At 43.1% G+C, this 17,532-nt stretch overlaps 1 protein-coding gene and 1 pseudogene across 2 annotated transcripts in view; both read left to right on the top strand.

The window, feature by feature from the left end:
- Nucleotides 1-6,164: 6,164 nt before the first annotated feature.
- Nucleotides 6,165-17,532, top strand: part of CNIH4 (cornichon family AMPA receptor auxiliary protein 4) — a 30,483-nt gene continuing 19,115 nt past the window's right edge. The window contains exons 1-2 of one of the 2 annotated variants that reach the window (XM_053605367.1): nt 6,165-6,367; nt 13,549-13,617. In XM_053605367.1, the coding sequence (XP_053461342.1) occupies nt 6,299-6,367; nt 13,549-13,617 (138 nt within the window). In that variant the 5' untranslated portion in view covers nt 6,165-6,298. The remainder of the gene's footprint in view (nt 6,368-13,548; nt 13,618-17,532) is intronic. The other variant, XM_053605368.1, reaches the window with a different exon arrangement.
- On the top strand, nt 10,514-13,384 carry LOC128596029 (protein SDA1 homolog; annotated as a pseudogene).

Genomic DNA, 17,532 nt, shown 5'->3' with positions numbered 1-17,532 from the left:
TTTTGCAGTTTTTGGCTGGGGCCAAGTTTGAACCTGCCACCTCCAGTATATGGGACCGGCGCCTTACTCCTTGAGTGACAGGCACCACACTAATCTGTATTCTTAAAATCTTCAATTTTTTTTTTTTCTTTTTGAGACAGTCTCTATTGTCCAGGCTAGAGTGCCGTGATGTCAGACTAGCCCACAGCAACCTCAGACTCCTAATTCAGGCAATCCACCTGCTTCCTCCCAAGTAGCTGGGACTATGAGACCTGGCTAATTTTTTTCTGTTTTTAGTAGAAATGGGGTTTTGCTGTTGCTCAGGCTGGTCTCAAACTCCTGGGCTTAAGGGACCCTCCCGCCTTGGCCTCTTGGAATGTTAGAATTACAGGCGTGCACTACTGCACCTGGCCAAAATCTTCATTTTTGAAAGTATAGTGGGTCTTCCAGCACCTTTTCCTTCAGAACATTGATGAGAAAAATTGATTCCTGGCCAGGGCCTCTATGTGGAGTTTGCCTGTTCTTACTGTGTGTGCACGGGCTTTCTCTGAGTACTTCAATTATTTCCCAAATCCCAAAGATGTGCACTTCCAGTTCATTGGTGTGTCCAAATGGTCCCAGGCTGAGAAAGCTGATGCTATGACTACCTGCAGAATTCATGACTTGCTTTGATAATGTTTTGATATTTTGACAATGTTGTTATGAACACAGTAATTATTAAAACAGAGTACTATAGGTTAAAGAAGAAATTTGTTGGTCAGATTTCTCTGGCTGTGAATCAGTTTTGTTTTGTTTTGTTTTCACATAGAAAGCAACAGATTATTTCTGATGGAACATCTATAAAAATTTCAATGAATTCTTCTAAACTCCCAAACTTTTTTTTTTCCCTTTGTTTGAAGATGTGATGAAGTTGGAATAACCTGTGCCTTCTACATCTATCCTTGAACTTTTTTTACAAAGCACTGTTAAAAGCTGAAGATACTTGGGGAACCGAGAGTATGTATAAAATGGTCCACACCCACATCCTTTAGAGAAATTATAGATGGATCCCAACCATTCTCACTTGGTTCCAGAATCAAATTGGACCTGGCGCAGCTTCATTCTTTGCAATTGCAGTGTAAGAACCAAGTTAACTCCATTTTCTTAAAACTAACTTCATCTTGTCCCTCAGCCTTCATTTTGTAGCTGCATACCAAAGGCGTTAGGCAACCTGCTCCCTCCCCTGACCCCCGTCCTTGCCCCATGATCCCTGCTCTTACACAACATCTGCTCCCAGTGATAACAGCACTCTCCAGACAGCCAAGGACAAATACTGCTCGGTCCCCCAAACCCCCTATCAGCTCACCTCACACCCCCTCCCTTTTTTTTCCTTTCTGTACCCTTAAAACCTCCCTCCTTTTCGAGATGGGGCTTCTCTGCTCTCCTACTGTGGCAGGACCAGGAAGCCCAGGTTCAAGCTTGTAAATAAACAACCTCTTGCTTTTGCATCGGACTTGGTCTCTGTGATTTATGTGGGGGATCCCATGACTCGGGCACAACAGTAGAAGCTGTAGGAAGCTCAAACTCCTGAGCCCCAAGGACATCTTCATCATGTGCATCTAGATTTGTAGCTTCAGCTCTTTGAGAAAATTAAGCTTTAACTTCTCACCCCCTGAAGCCTGTTCAGTTGGGGAGACAATGGCAGGCCTGAAGGCTGAAATTGCCACTGAGGAAAGAAAACCCGGTTCTTCCCTAAGGAAACCCTACACTTACGGCTGCCTATCCCACAGCTATACTGAGGCTGGAAGACAGCTCCTGCGCACAGCTTTGGCTGGGCAGGGCTACTGAAGTAGCCGTGGGCCTGGCTGACCTAGGTGGCCTGTCCTCTAGTGCATGTGTCTTACCTGCTCTATAGTCTTCCTCCCTCTGCTTATCCCGGAATCTGCAAGCTTTCCTGAGAAAACTGGTAAACATTTTGTCTTGAGGGTTCCTCTGATTTCTCTTGGAAGTGCACAGTCACCTGCAGGTCCCAGTGCCTTGAAAAGCATTTGCCTTTTGATGACTGATGGCCTGGTGAGACTCCTGGCTGGTTGTCTTTTTGGTGTCTTCCAGCAAATTGTGAACTTCTTTGCTACTCATAATTTCTCTTGACACACAGTAGGACCTTTCTTTTTTTTTTCTTTTCTTTTCCTCTTTTTTTTTTTTCTGAGACAGAGCCTCAGGCTGTCACCCTGGGTAGAGTGATGTGACATCACAGCTCACAGCAACCTCCAACTCCTAGGCTCAAGCGATTCTCCTGCCTCCGCCTCCCAAAGCGGACTATAGGCGCCCACCACAAAGTCCGGCTATTTTTTGGTTGCAGCTGTCATTGTTGTTTGGTGGGCCCAGGCTGGATTTGAACCTGCCAGCTCAGGTGTATGTGGCTGGTGCCTTAGCCACTTGAGCCACAGGCGCCGAGCCAGGACCTTTCTTGAAATGGTTGTGAAACTAAAATGACATTAAACTTTTGAGAAGACCTCTCAAAAAAAAAAAAAAGGAAAGAAAGAAAGAAACTCACTTTCTTGTGAGTTTGTAGTATAAATGTGAATTTAGGGCGGCGCCTGTGGCTCAAGGAGTAGGGCGCTGGTCCCATATGCCGGAGGTGGTGGGTTCAAACCCAGCCCCAGCCAAAAACTGCAAAAAAATAAAAATAAAAATAAGTAAATAAATGTGAATTTAGGTCTTTCATATATAACACACACACATATATATGCATATATATATATGTGAGTATATATAGTGTATATACGCATATATATGTACATATGTGTGTCTATATGTATATATACATGGCCCTGATGTGGAATTCTGTTTTCTTTGGGAAATTTCTTTTTTTTACCCAAAGTGAAGCTTTTTTGAGACTTCCGTTTATTTTTTATATCTGCTATTTATTGTAAACCCTGTTTATAAGTGGAACTAATCTATAGATTCCTGTAGTTAATGCCATATCTTCTCTGTATATGAGGTTTCAGTCCTGGACTTTCTTTATTTTCACATTAAGGTCTCAGCTTGCAATCATTCAAATCTACGGATAGTTAGAATTCCCTAATGGAATCGCCTGAGCACAAGAGCTGGAGGTTGCTGTGAGCTGTGACACCACAGCACTCTACCGAGGGTGACAGAGTGAGACTCTGTCTCTAAAAAAAAAAAGAAAAAAAGGAAGATTTCCCTAATGGATTTTTTAGCTCTGCTTTACTGCTTGCTCTGATTTGGGTTTATGAAACTAAGATAAACCCACCTTTGAATAAGTTTAGTGTTTTTTTTAAATGTTGCGTTTTATGTGATATTTCTTTGTGTTTGACATTGGATGGAAGGCAGATAAGTTCTGTGTCAATTTGGTTTATTGACACAAATATTCAATTAATATTGAGGATATTGTTGTCCTGCTTTACTATATATAGGGTTACCCATTGAAAGTTGGATCATAATATACTTTCCTTTGAAAGTATATACCTTTATACTTTCACATTTTACATTTAGGTCTATAATTCCATTTTGTGTTAATTTGTGAGTAAGGTCAGAGGTATATGTCAAAGTTTGGGGATTTTTTTGCATATGGCTATATTTAGTTGTTCTAGAAAAAATTGTTCTAGAAAAGATTATACTTCCTTGGCTCAGTGCCTGTATCTGAAGCGGCTAAGGCACCAGCCACATACACCTGAGCTGGAGGGTTCAAATCCAGCCCTGTCCCTCCAAACAACAATGACGGCTGCAACCAAAAAATAGCCGGGCGTTGTGGTGGGTGCCTGTAGTTCCAACTACTTGGGAGGCGGAGGCAGGAGAATTGCTTGAGTCCAGGAGTTGGAGGTTGCTGTGAGCTGTGATGATACAGCACTCTACCCAGGGTGACAGCTTGAGACTCTGTCTCAAAAAAAAAAAAAAGAAAAAAAGAAAAAGAAATAGCCTAAATGTGAAATAGCCTGTGTTTTCTATTCCAACTTAGGGGGAACATGTGTGAGATGAGGTTTATATTTTTATAAAATCTGTTAAGTACCAGCCTTTTAAAAGATAGAAAATATTGGGGTTAGACCAGGCACGGTGCCTCCTGAGCAGCTGGGACTACAGGCACCTGCCACAATGTCCAGCTATTTTTTAGAGATGAATTCTCGCTCTTGCTCAGGCCTCAGTAGAGTAATTAGCATCACAGCTCACAGCAACCTCAAACTTTTGCGCTCAAGCGATTCTCTTGCCTCAGCCTCCTGAATAGCTTGGACTTGGGACTACAGGCCTCTGCCACAACCCCTGACTAATTTTTTTAGAGACGGGGTCTTGCTCTTGTTCAGGCTGGTCTTAACTCCCAAGTTCAAGTAATCCACCCTCCTCGGCCTCCCAGAGTGCTAGGGTCACAGGCGTTAGCCACCTTGCCCGGCCAATTCATAAATTTTATTTTTTTTTTTTTATAAAAGGTTCATCCATGAACCTTGTTTTTTTTTTTTGTAGAGACAGAGTCTCACTTTATGGCCCTCTGTAGAGTGCCGTGGCCTCACACAGCTCACAGCAACCTCCAACTCCTGGGCTTAAGCGATTCTCCTGCCTCAGCCTCCCGAGCAGCTGGGACTACAGGCGCCCGCCACAACGCCCGGCTATTTTTTGGTTGCAGTTTGGCCGGGGCTGGGTTTGAACCCGCCACCCTTGGTATATGGGGCCGGCGCCTTACTGACTGAGCCACAGGCGCCGCCCCAATTCATAAATTTTAAATTGTGAGTAGTGTGATGAAATTTCCCCCCTCCATGCTTCATTCCTGCCTGGGACATGAATCTTGTCTTTGTCCAGCTGCCTCTTAATCACTTAGTAGCTAGCTTGGTTATCAAATTAACTGTCAAGGTATCATAGTGCTTGTGTTTCAGTATCCCTCATTTTATCTATTCCCAAAGTGCAAGAGTAGGGATATTAATAGGATACTAGCAGTTCAGTATAGCCATACAGAAGCTATACGATGCATCATTTAAATGAAAAGGTGAAAATTCTTGCCTCAATAAGGAAAACAATCATATGATGCTGGTAAGATTTATGGTAGGGACAAATCTAATATCAGTGAATTGTGAGGAAGGAAAAAGAATTTTGTGCCAATTTTGCTGCCGAACTTTCTTTTTTAATTTTTTTTTTTTTCGAGACAGAGTCTCACTTTCTTGCCCTTGGTAGAATGCCGTGGCGTCACAGTTCACAGCAACCTCCAGCTCGCGGGCTTAGGCAATTCTCTTGCCTCAGCCTTCCAAGTAGCTGGGACTACAGGCGCCCACCACAACGCTCAGCTATTTTTTGTTGTTGTTGTTGTTGTTGTTGCAGTTTGGCCGGGGCAGGGTTTGAACCCGCCACCCTTGGTATATGTGGCCGGTGCCTCACTCACTGAGGCACAGGAGCTGCCCTCTTTATTTATTTATTTATTTATTTTTGATACAGAGTCTCAAGCTGTTGCCCTGCCCTTGGTAGAGTGCTGTGGTGTCATAGCTCACAGCAACTCCAACTCTTGGGCTTAAGCAATTCTCTTGCCTCAACCTCCCAAGTACCTGGGACTACAGGCGCCCACCACAACACCTGGCTATTTTTTGTTGCAATTGTCATTGTTGTTTAGCTGGCCTGGATTGGGTTCATTTGTTAAATGACTAAATGCGTGAGTTAGACATTGTATTTACTTTTTAAAGATCTTCAAATCTAGAGGGGGAGGTAAACATTGTTGCAACAGAGGATAAAGAAGGGACTATGAAACTCCAGAGAAATTGAGATCAGGCAAGGAAGAGCAAGACTCAGGCATTAAGGTTAGATTTGTGCTTTTGAGATGAAAACCCCTCAGTAAGCAACTCCCAAGATAGGGAATGCAGTGAGTCCAGAGAAGACACTAAAGAAAATTTCACTGGCGGGCGCCTGTAGTCCCAACTGCTCGGGAGGCTGAGGCAAGAGAATCACATAAGCCCCAGAGCTGGAGATTGCTGTGAGCCGTGTGACGCCACGGCACTCTACCGAGGGCAGTAAAGTGAGACTCCGTCTCTACAAAAAAAAAAAAAAGAAAATTTCACACATAATTTCTTGCCACAGCGTCTGAAAATAATCAGATTTAAACTAGAGGCCCTGCCCACCTCTTTGTGTATTTATACTAATAAACTGTATTTCCCAGCATGCATCACAAATAAGGCAGTAGAGATTTTTGAAAAATTGACTACAACTCCCGGCATGCCGCGTCCAGGCGGCGAGGGCCGCATGCCCCAGCAGGCCGGGGCAAAGGCCTGTCGGGGGCGGGTCGGGGCATCGAAGTGGGCTTGACCTAGGGAGCGGCGGCGGCGGCGGCAGGAGGAGGAGAAGGAGAATGGAGGCGGTGGTGTTCGTCTTCTCTCTCCTGGATTGTTGCGCTCTCATCTTCCTCTCGGTCTACTTCGTATCCTTGCCTGAGGCGGGCGGCCGGCCCGCGGGTGGAGAGACAGGGCTGAGGGTCGGCTGGGTGGGCACCAGGACAGGTGTGTGGGAGCTCGGGCGGCGCCCGGCGCGGGTCCCTGGGTGCAGGCTTGTCCAGGGCGGCGGCGCGGGCCGCGGGTCGCGGGCCGGGAAGGAGAGCCCCAGCTGCCTGACCTGGCCTGGCCGTGTTTCCCATCAGCCGCCCGCCCCGCCTGGGCTGCCGGCGCCCCCCGCCGGATCGGACCCGGCCTTTCTGGCGCGCTCATGCCCAGCTTTCCCTGAGCTACGGCTGTCCTCTGCCTCCCTTTTGGCTCTCTGGAGAGAAAGGTCGCCTTTTTTTCTTGGAGAGTTTCCGCACAGTGCTTTCTGTCGGATGCCAAGGGTGGTCGTTCTCCGACGGTTGGGTACTAAGACGAGCCAGGAATATTTGCCTCCTCTTGTCACTCCCCGGGGAACACCCTCGCCACCCGCCCCTTTGTTCTCACGGGTGTTGCTACTTGTAGGACCCTTCCACATCCAGGAGTTGACTCATTCCAGAAATGGGCACAGTACTTTTTTCACGATGGCATTTTGGAGTGATTGTTAGGAAGGAGTTATAAAAAAAAAGGATTATTTTGGTTGCCCCTGGCGATTGCAGAATTGTAAATTAAATAACTCCGTGATTTAGCTACCAGCCATTTCTCAACTTTTAAAATTTTCTGTTGCACCATGTTAAAACTTACGTATTTTATATAGTTGTGAATTGTTACTTTATTCGAACTGTATTTTCTGTACTAATGGTTGTTGAAACTAGCACTGTAGTAGCATGACAGCTACAACTCTTACCTGCTTTAATTAAATGTAAGATAGGAAAAACATGAAGAACTGTGCATTTCACTTTCTTTAGAAATCACATGTACTCCTCTCTGATAAAATCAAACATTTATTTGCCAGAACATGCTGGCCTTAGTTAGCTGTACAGAGTATGTGTTCATTGTGGCTTCCTACTTTATTGTGGACAAGCAGCCAGTTGTAGCGAAAAGGGACAACATTTGGAATGAGGACTCCCTGCTTACCTAGTTCTTTGCTGTGAACATTCTTTCACTTCTGTAAACGTTAGTTTTCTTATCTTTAAGATGAGAAATGTTTATGTTCTAGTTATGTCCAACAAGATTGTGTTACAAACCTTAGCATAGTATCTGCCCCATAGCTAATGTTTGGGAACTATTGCTTTACTTTCCTATCCTCTCCAATTTACTTTGATGATTTCTTTCTTTCTTCTCTTTTTTCTCTTTCTTCTCTTCCTTCCTTTCTTTCTTTTCTTTTCTTCTTTTTTTCAAGACAGAGTTTCACTCTTGCCCAGACTAGAGTGCCATGGTATCATAACTTATAGCAACCTAAAACTCCTGGATTTGGGCAGTCCTCTTGCCTCAGCCTCCCAAGTAACTGGGATTACAGGCCCTGCCACAAGGCTGGGCGAGGATCTCACTCTTCTTGCTCAGGCTGGTCTGGAACTCCTGAGCTCAGTCCATCTGCCTCAGCCTCCCAGAGTGCTAGGATTATAGGGGTGAACCACTTTAGATGATGATTCCTAATTAGAAGAGCCCTGAATTTTATTAGATTTGGGGAGCTTACTAAAAGGGCAGCATCACTTACCTAAGTGTTTTGTTTTGAGACAGACTCTTGGTCTGCTGGCTGGAGTGCAGCAACATCGATATAGCTCACCACAACCTCAAATTTCTGGCCTCAGGCAATCCTATCTCAGCCTCCAGAGAAGCTGGGTCTACATGTATGTGCCGCCACACTGGGCTAATTTTTGAATTTTTTGTAGAAATAGGGTCTTGCTAATTTGCACAGTCTGGTTTCAAACAACTGGCCTCAATTATCTTCCGACCTTGATCTCCTAAAGTGCTAGAATTATAGGATTGAGCCACTGTACCTGGCTACCTGCCTAAGTTTTATGGCTTATGTACCAATTGTGATTTAAGGAACTAGGCTTATACTCAAAGAAATGAAACCATTTTCTTTCCTTTTTGCAGTTTGGGAAGCTAGACTTTTTAATTTAAAATAGCCTTGGCTTATACCAATTTATGTATGTAGAGAAATGTTAATTGGAATGTTTGACTTGATAGGACATTTAGGATTTTAGTATATTGTATTTCTGTATTTTAGGATAGTTGCACTAACTTAGAGAGAAGAGGTGGAAAATGGTCAGGGTGGACTTTGCATAGGGAATACAGGAGTTTTCCTGGACTTTGAATTGTGGACAAAACCTACAGAAAGACAAAGGGATGAATATTCAAAATCAGACACTGGCAAGAGCAAAAGTGCAGGTACATTTGTGGCATTTCAGGTTGACAGTTAATAAAAAAACCATCTGGAGCTGTATAAATGGTTAATTTTGGTGGTAGTGGAAGGTCAGATCAGAGAGGTAAGATTTGATCAGATTTTGGAAAGCTTGAATGTTTGTTGTTTTTTTCCTCCTATGGACCTGTGTAAGGAAATAAGGAGGGCTTGAATATTAAGGGAGAGCTTTCACTTTTATCCTGAAAGCAATAGGGAGCCATTGAAAATTTTTGACGTAAACAAAGTGGTTTATTAGGAGGATGAATCTCCTGAGTGGATTGGAAATATGAAAGATTGGTAGATAAACCAGTAGGGGATAGGTTGATCTGGATTTCAAATAGAGTACTAATTGTTGGTAGAGCAAAGGGAATATTGTGAGTTGGAATATTAGAAAGAAATGATTACTAGAACCTGGTAATTGATTGTGAGAGAGTAAATAGAAAGCAGAGATAGCTTTATGTATTTTGAGCCTGAGTAAAACATGCTTGTGTCATTGACAAAACAAATTGGAGAAAGAGCAATTTGTAGAGAAAGTGATGAGTTTGACTTTAGATGTGTTGAGGTGATGAGGGAATATCTGTGTGGAAATGTTTAGTATTCAGTTGAAAACATTTTTTTTTATTTGTTTTAGTAGATATTTTCTTTTTTTTTTTTGTAGAGACAGAGTCTCACATACCACCCTCAGGTAGAATACCGTGGCATCACACAGCTCACAGCAACCTCTAACTCTTGGGCTTACGCGATTCTCTTGCCTCAGCCTCCCGAGCAGCTGGAACTACAGGCGCCTGCCACAATGCCTGGCTATTTTTTTGTTGCAATTTGGCCGGGGCTGGGTTCGAACCCGCCACCCTCGGCATATGGGGCCGGCGCCCTACTCACTGAGCCACAGGCGCCGCCCTTAGTAGATATTTTCAAACATAAACAGAGGGCGGCGCCTGTGGCTCAAGGAGTAGGGCGCCGGTCCCATATGCCTGAAGTGGCGGGTTCAAACCCAGCCCCGGCCAAAAACCAAAAATCAAAAAACAAACAAACAAACAAACATAAACAGATTAGATTAGGAAGAGTAATGTAATAAATCCCTCAGTGATTACCTTCAGTGATTTTCAACATTTGTCATTCTCTTTCATCTCCTCTCCAACTATTGGGAGAGGTGATGGAATATTTTAAAGTAAATACTTGAGGGGCGGCACCTGTGGCTCAGTGAGTAGGGTGCTGGCCCCATATACTGAGGGTGGCTGCTTTGAACCCGGCCTCGGACAAACTGCAACAAAAAAATAGCCGGGCTTTGTGGCAGGTGCCTGTAGTCCCAGTTACCTGAGAGGCTGAGTCAAGAGAATTGCCTAAGCCCAAGAGTTGGAGGTTGCTGTAAGCTGTGACGCCATGGCACTCTACCGAGGGTGACAAAGTGAGACTGTAAAATAAATAAATAAATAAATAAAGTAAATACTCGAAATTGTATCAGTTGACAGCGTTTTCCCTTTATGCTTATCCGTCAAATTTGATTTGTGAGTTTAGTTTAGTATTTTGTACTAAAAAAAGCATTTTTTTGCCTGATTCCAATATAATATGTTTACTGTAGACAATTTATAAAATAGGAAAAAGTATTAAGGGAAAGAAATCACCTGTCATTCAACTTTTAAAACATGACTACTGCCAGTGTGTTATTATGGTGTATTTGTATCTTGTTTGCTTTAAACACATCTTAAGTCTTCAAAGATATTTTATGGCTATATTAAAAATAAACACTATTTTTCTATTATTGGAAATTCAATTTTTTAATTTTTAAAATATTTTTTAAGTCTTTATAGGTCTTATTTTCTGTTTTTATTGCCATTATTCCACATTTGAAGAACTCAAACTAAATATTCTGGTATAGGTCAGATTAGATTTGAGGATAATGGGATTGTTCTGTGTAAATAATTCATTGAAGGAAGATGAATGAGAAAATGGCGTTGTTGATGTGGTAGTTGAGACTGTCTGGCGGCTGGTGGCTGGTGGCTGCGTGGGTTTTCATAGAACTCGCCCCAGTCTGCAGCCATCATGTCCAGCGGAAACAACAAGCTGCCGCAGTTGCAGAATCTGGTCAAGCAGGACCCACCGGCCTATATCGAGGAGTTTCTACAGCAGTATAATCACTACAAATCCAATGTGGAGATTTTCAAATTACAACCAAATAAGCCCAGCAAAGAACTAGCAAAGTTGGTGATGTTTATGGCACAGATTGGTCACTGATACCCAGAATATCTAAGTAAATGTCCTCAAGAGCTGAAAGATCTTCTTTCCTATAATCACACTGTCCTGGATCCAGATCTTCGAATGACATTTTGCAAAGCTTTGCTGAGAAATAAGAATCTCATCAATCCGTCAAGTTTACTAGAGCTCTTCTTTGAAATTCTTCGTTGCCATGATAAGCTTCTGCGAAAGACTTTATATACACATATTGTGACTGATATGAAGAACATAAATGCAAAACACAAGAACAATCAAGTGAATATAGTGTTGCAGAATTTCACGTATACCATGTTAAGAGACAGCAATGCAACTGCTGCCAAGATGTCTTTGGATGTGATGGTTGAACTCTATAGGAGGAACATCTGGAATGATGCCAAAACCGTGAATGTTATCACAACTGCATGCTTCTCTAAGGTCACTAAGATCCTAGTTGCTGCTTTGACATTCTTTCTGGGGAAAGATGAAGATGAGAAACAGGACAGGGACTCGGATTCCGAGGATGAAGGACCAACAGTAAGAGACCTCCTGGTGCAGTACGCTACAGGGCAGAAGGGTTCTAAGAGCAAGAAGAGGATGGAAAAGGCAAAGAAAGTCCTCAAGAAACAAAAGAAGGAGAAAAAAACAGAAGTGTTTAATTTTTCAGCAATTCACGTGATTCATGATCCCCAAGATTTTGCAGAAAAACTACTAATGTAGCTCGAGAGCTCTAAGGAGAGGTTTGAAGTGAAGATGATGTGCCTGGCTCAGTGGCTCATGCCTGTAATCCCAGCACTGTTGGGAGGCTGAGGAGGGAGAATCGCTTGAGCTCAGGAGTTCGAGAGACTCGCCTGAGCGACCGTGAGACCCCGACTCACGAAAAAAATGGAAAAACCCAGCCGGGTGCCGCAGCGAGCCGCAGCGAGCGCCTGTAATCCCAGCGGCTTCTGGAGGCTGAGGCAGCGGGGTACCCGCAGCCCGAGTCTGAGGTTGTGGTGAGCTACCACGCCCACTGAACTCTGCTCAGGGGCATAGGGTGGGACCCTGTCTCAACAACAACAACAACAACAACAAAAGTAAATAAAAAATAAGCAACTAAATAAAATAAACCAAAAAAAAAAATGAAGTGAAGATGATGCTCATGAACCTCATCTCCAGATTAGTAGGAATTCATGAGCTTTTCCTTTTCAACTTCTATCCCTTTGTGCAAAGATTTCTGCAGCCCCACCAAAGAGAAGTAACAAAGATTCTCCTGTTTGCAGCACAAGCATCTCATCACCTGGTACCCCCAGAGATCATTCATTCACTACTCATGACTGTGGCCAATAATTTTGTTACTGACGAGAACTCTGGCGAAGTCATGACTGTAGGGAATCAATGCTATAAAAGAGATAACAGCTCGATGTCCTCTAGCCATGACTGAGGAGCTTCTTCAAGACCTAGCTCAGTATAAAACACACAAAGATAAGAATGTAATGATGTCTGCCAGAACTTTGATTCAGCTCTTCAGATCACTGAATCCTCAGATGCTGCAGAAGAAATTCTGGGGCAAGCCTACAGAGGCCTCCATAGAAGCAAGAGTACAAGAATATGGAGAATTAGATGCTAAAGATTACATTCTAGGAGCAGAAGTTCTGGAAGTTGAGAAAGAAGAGAATGCTGAAAACGATGAAGATGGTTGGGAAAGTGCCAGTCTCAGGACCAGGAGGAGGCCAATGGGGAATGCGTTGATGTGCACCACTCTTCTGATGAAGAACAGCAAGAAATTTCCAGGAAGCTGGACAGCATGCCGGTGGAGGAGCGGAGAGTCAAAGCTGCAGCTGTCAGCACGAGTCAGGTTTTAACTCAGAAAGACTTCCAGAAAATCTGCCTGGCCCAGATGAGGAAAGAGCTTTATGCTGCCCCCGGGAAATCCCAAAAGGGGAAATATATTGAAATAGACAGTGATGAGGAGACAGGGCGAATTACTTTCTCTTCGGGACATTGAACACCTTCATAAAAAGCCAAAGTCTGATAAGGAGACAAGATTGGCAACTGCAACAGCTGGAAAGACAGATCGGAAAGAATTTGTAAGGAAGAAAACAAAAATAAATCCATTTTCCAGTTCCACAAATAAAGAGAAGAAAAAAACAGAAGAACTTTATGATGATGCGGTATAGCCAGAATGTCCGGTCAAAAAATAAGCGTTCCTTTGAGAAAAGCAGCTGGCGCTGCGGGATGCACTTTTGAAAAAGAGAAAAAGAATGAAGTAACTTCCAAGCAAATTTCCATCCCAAGGAGAATGGTAAGTTTGTGTCACTACTTTGAGAATTAGTAAATCAAACATGTTTGTTTACATTAAACAGTACAAAAGACCTTTGTTGTGAAAACTATAATAAATGTGGCATCAGTTGGGGGTTTTGTTTGGGAAATGGGTAATAGTGGAAGTGTTAAAGATGTAAATAGCAATGGTGGTGTAACATCATTTTTTAAAAAAAAAAAAAGAAAATGGCATTGTCTAATGAGCAGACTTTAAGGAAATAACTAAATTTTTTTCAAGTCAAATCTAATCTGCCTTACAAAGGGGATTGCTTTCTGAAACTTAAATATTTAGTTGTTACAAGAGAAATAATTCCTTATCTTGATTATCAGATAATTACATTGTCTGATTTAGAATGTGATTACATTAATGCTAGATCATGTTGCTCAAAATTAAACAAGGTAAGATATTTCTTTGCTCATTTTCTGGCATCAGTGTCAGTTCTTCATTTTTCATATGAGGGATTATTATAAATAACCAACAGATGTATTTTTTATTTTTATTTTTATTTTATTTTATTTTTTTTTTGGCAGGGGCTGCGTTTGAACCCGCCACCTCCGGCATATGGGACCGGCGCCCTACCCCTTGAGCCACAGGCGCCGCCCGTATTTTTTATTTTTAGAGTGAAAGTTACCTCTTACTCATTGCAATGTTGGTAGAACTACTGTGTTTGCAATATTTATTTATTTATTTTGAGACAGAGTCTCACTATGTCGCTCTTGGTAGAGTGCTGTGACACCACAGCTCATGGCAACCTCAAACTCTTGGGCTTAAATGATTCTCTTGCGTCAGCCTCGCAATAGCTGGAATTACAGGTGCCCGCCACAACACCCAGCAATTTTTTTGTTGTAGTTGTCACTATTGTTTGGAGGGCCCAGGCTGGATTCAAACCTGCCAGTTCTGGTGTTTGTGGCAGGTGCCCTCGCTAAGCTACAGGTGCCAAGCCTGCAATATTTTAGAGCATGAAATTATGCTAGATTTTTTGACTTGAAATTTTCTCTATTTACTCTGCAGGTTCCTTGTCCCCTTTTTTACAGTGGATATCATTACTCAGACTAAGGAAAGGTTCAATCTGAGAGTAATTGTTTCTGTCTTCTGCGTTTAAACCTCTTCCTCCCACACTCATAGAAGGAAAGCTCAGTCTGTCTTTTGCTTAATGAAAAGAGCTTCTGTGTGTGGCTTGCTGAGAGATGGATTTAATTACCCTAGTAGTTGATTTTTTAAAATTTTTTTATTTTTTTAGACAGAGTCTTACTATGTTGCTCTCGGTAGAGAGCTCTGGCATCACAGCTCACAGCAACCTCCAACTCTTGGGCTCAGATGATTCTTGGGCTCAAATGATTCTCTTGACTCATCCTCCCAAGTAGCTGGGAGTATAGGTGCCCGCCATAACACCCGGCTATTCTTTTTGTTGCAGTTGTCATTGTTTTAGCAGGCCTGGGTTCAAACCGGCAGCCTCGGTGTATGTGGCCGGTGCCCTAACCACTGAGCTACAGGTGCCGAGCTGGTAGTTCATTTGTTTTAAAGCCATTTTACCTTTGGTATACTCAGAACTTTATGCTGGCAAGAATACTCTGAATTGTGGAACTTTTCTAGATAGAAACTAGTTGGCCTTGATTCATTTTGTGACAGTAGACAGAACACCTTTCTAGATGAAAGTTCTTATGAAAATATAATCCTGATAGCCAGGTGCGGTGCCTCACTCCTGTCATCCTAGCACTCTGGGAGGCCGAGATGGGTGTATTGCCTGAGTTCATGAGTTTGAGACCGGCCTGAACAAGAGCAAGACCCTGCCTCTAAAAATAGCCGGCTGTTGTGGCAGTTGCCTGTAGTCCCAGCTACTTGGGAGGCTAAGGCAAGAGAATTGCTTAAGCCTAAGGGTTTGAGGTTGCTGTGAGCTGTGATGCCACAGCACTCTACCGAGGGTGACAAACTGAGACTGTCACACACACACACACAAAAAAGAAAATACAATACTGAGAAGTGCTTTTGGCTTGATCTAAAAATGATTTCAGTATGTTTTCCCATCTTTAGTCTACTTACGTTTCTCTGTGAGGAAAATAAATTTATTTATTTATTTTTTCTAGAGACAGAGTCTCACCCTTGGTAGAGTGCTGTGGCATTACAGCTCACAGCAACCTCCAACTCCTGGGCTTAGGCGATTATCTTGCCTCAGCCTCCCGAGTCGCTGGGACTACAGGTGCCCACCATAATGCCAGGCTTTTTTTTTTGTTGTTGTTGTTGTTGTTGTTGCAGTTTGGCCAGGGCCATGTTTGAACCCGCCACCCTCCGTATGTGGGGCCAGCGCCCTACCCACTGAGCCACAGACGCTGCCTGAGGAAAATAAATTTATATTTTATTTGGAAAAGTACAACTATAGAAAATTAAAATTTTTGTCTACTTTTTTTTTTTTTTTTTGCAGTTTTTGGCAGGGACAGGGTTTGAACCCACCACCTCCCGTATACGGGGCGGTGCCCTACTCCTTTGAGCCATAGGCGCCACCCTGTATTTTTTCTTTTTAGAAGAATGCTTAAATTTTTTATCAGTTGGTTTGTTATTTTTGTATTTTTTGCTTACTTGATATTTTAGGTGCTTTTTTTGGTTTCCTTTTATAAAAATAAAAATCTAGCTGGGTGTGGTTGCATGTTCCTGTAGTTATAGTAACTTAGGAGGCTAAAGTGGGAGGATCAATTAAGCCCTGGAATGAGACCCTCCACATATATCATAAATAAACACAACACGTAATAAAAATGTACATAACATACTTCTACTAAAAAAGTTACTCTCTGTATTTGAAGTTAAGTATTATAATTTTTTTTTTTTTTTTTTTGAGACAGAGCCTCAAGCTATTGCCCTGGGTAGAGTGCCGTGGCATCATAGCTCACAGCAACCTCAAACTTCTGGGCTCAAGCGAGTCTCCTGTCTCTGCCTCCCAAGTAGCTGGGACTACAGGCGCCCGCCACAACGCCCAGCTATTTTTTGGTTCCAGCTGTCATTGTTGTTCTGTGGGCCCAGGCTGGATTTGAACCCGCCAGCTCAGGTGTACGTGGCTGGCGCCTTAGCCGCTTGAGCCACAGGCGCCAAGTCAAGTATTATAATATTTAGGTTAGTTTTTATTTTCTTGAAAGTTACACTCACATATAACCAAAGTCAATGGTACTACAAAGCTTATAATAAAAAACAGCAGGCTTTTCCTGACCCCTTTATTATTATTATTATTATTATTTTTTTTTTGTAGAGACAGGGTCTCACTTTATGGCCCTTGGTAGAGTGCTGTGGCCTCACACAGCTCACAGCAACCTCCAACTCCTGGGCTTAAGCGATTCTCTTGCCTCAGCCTCCCGAGTAGCTGGGACTACAGGCGCCCACCACAACGCCCGGCTACTGACCCCTTTATTATTATTTGAGACAGTCTCAAGCTGTTGCCCTGGGTAGAGTGCTGTGGCGTCTCTGCTCAGAGGAACCTCAAACTCCTGGGCTTAAGAGATCCTCTTGCCTTAGTCTCCCAAATAGCTGGTACTACAGGCGCCTGCCACAATGCCTGGCTGCTATTTGGTTATAGTTGTCATTGTCGTTTGGTGGGCCCAGGCTGGATTCAAACCACCAGCCTTGGTGTATGTGGCTGGCGCCTTAGCTGCTTGAGCACAGGCACTGAGCTTTTTGTTGTTTTGATTCATGTTTGATTCTCTTAGTTCTCTGAGAATACTGATTATTTTTGAAATTTTCTTCTGCTTCCTATATTATATCTGTTTCCTTCAAGTTACTTTATTTTGTTTCTTTTCACCCTTTTCCCTTTCATTTTGGAGACGTTCCTCAAAAATGCTTGTTGAAAGCTCTTTTAAAAAAATTGTCTTTTTTGGGAGGTGGCACCTGTGGCTCAAAGGAGTACGGCACCGGCCCCATATACTAGAGGTGGCAGGTTCAAACCCAGCCCCCGCCAAAAAAAAGAAAAAAATTGTCTTTTTTTTTTCTCTTTCTTTGAGACACAGTCTTACTTTGTCACCCATGGTAGAGTGCCATGGCGTCACAGCTCACAGCAAACTCTTGGGCTTACGCCAGTGGTTCTCAACCTTCTTAATGCTGTGGCTCTTTAATACAGTTCCTGTGGGTTGTGCAACCCACAGGTTGAGAACCACTGGCTTAAGCTAGTCTCTTGCCTTAGCCTCCCAAGTAGCTGGGTCTACAGGTGCCTACCACAATGCCTGGCTATTTTTTGTTGCAGTTATCATTGCTGGTTAGCTGGCCTGGGCCAGGTTCGAACCTGCCGACTTTGTTGTATGTGGCTGGTGCCATAATGACTATGCTACAGGTGCCGA

The sequence above is a fragment of the Nycticebus coucang genome, chromosome 10 (assembly GCF_027406575.1).
Source record: "Nycticebus coucang isolate mNycCou1 chromosome 10, mNycCou1.pri, whole genome shotgun sequence".
NCBI lineage: Eukaryota > Metazoa > Chordata > Mammalia > Primates > Lorisidae > Nycticebus > Nycticebus coucang.
The sequence above is the reverse complement of the archived record's forward strand: the minus strand, read 5'-3'. Positions and strand labels throughout refer to the sequence as shown.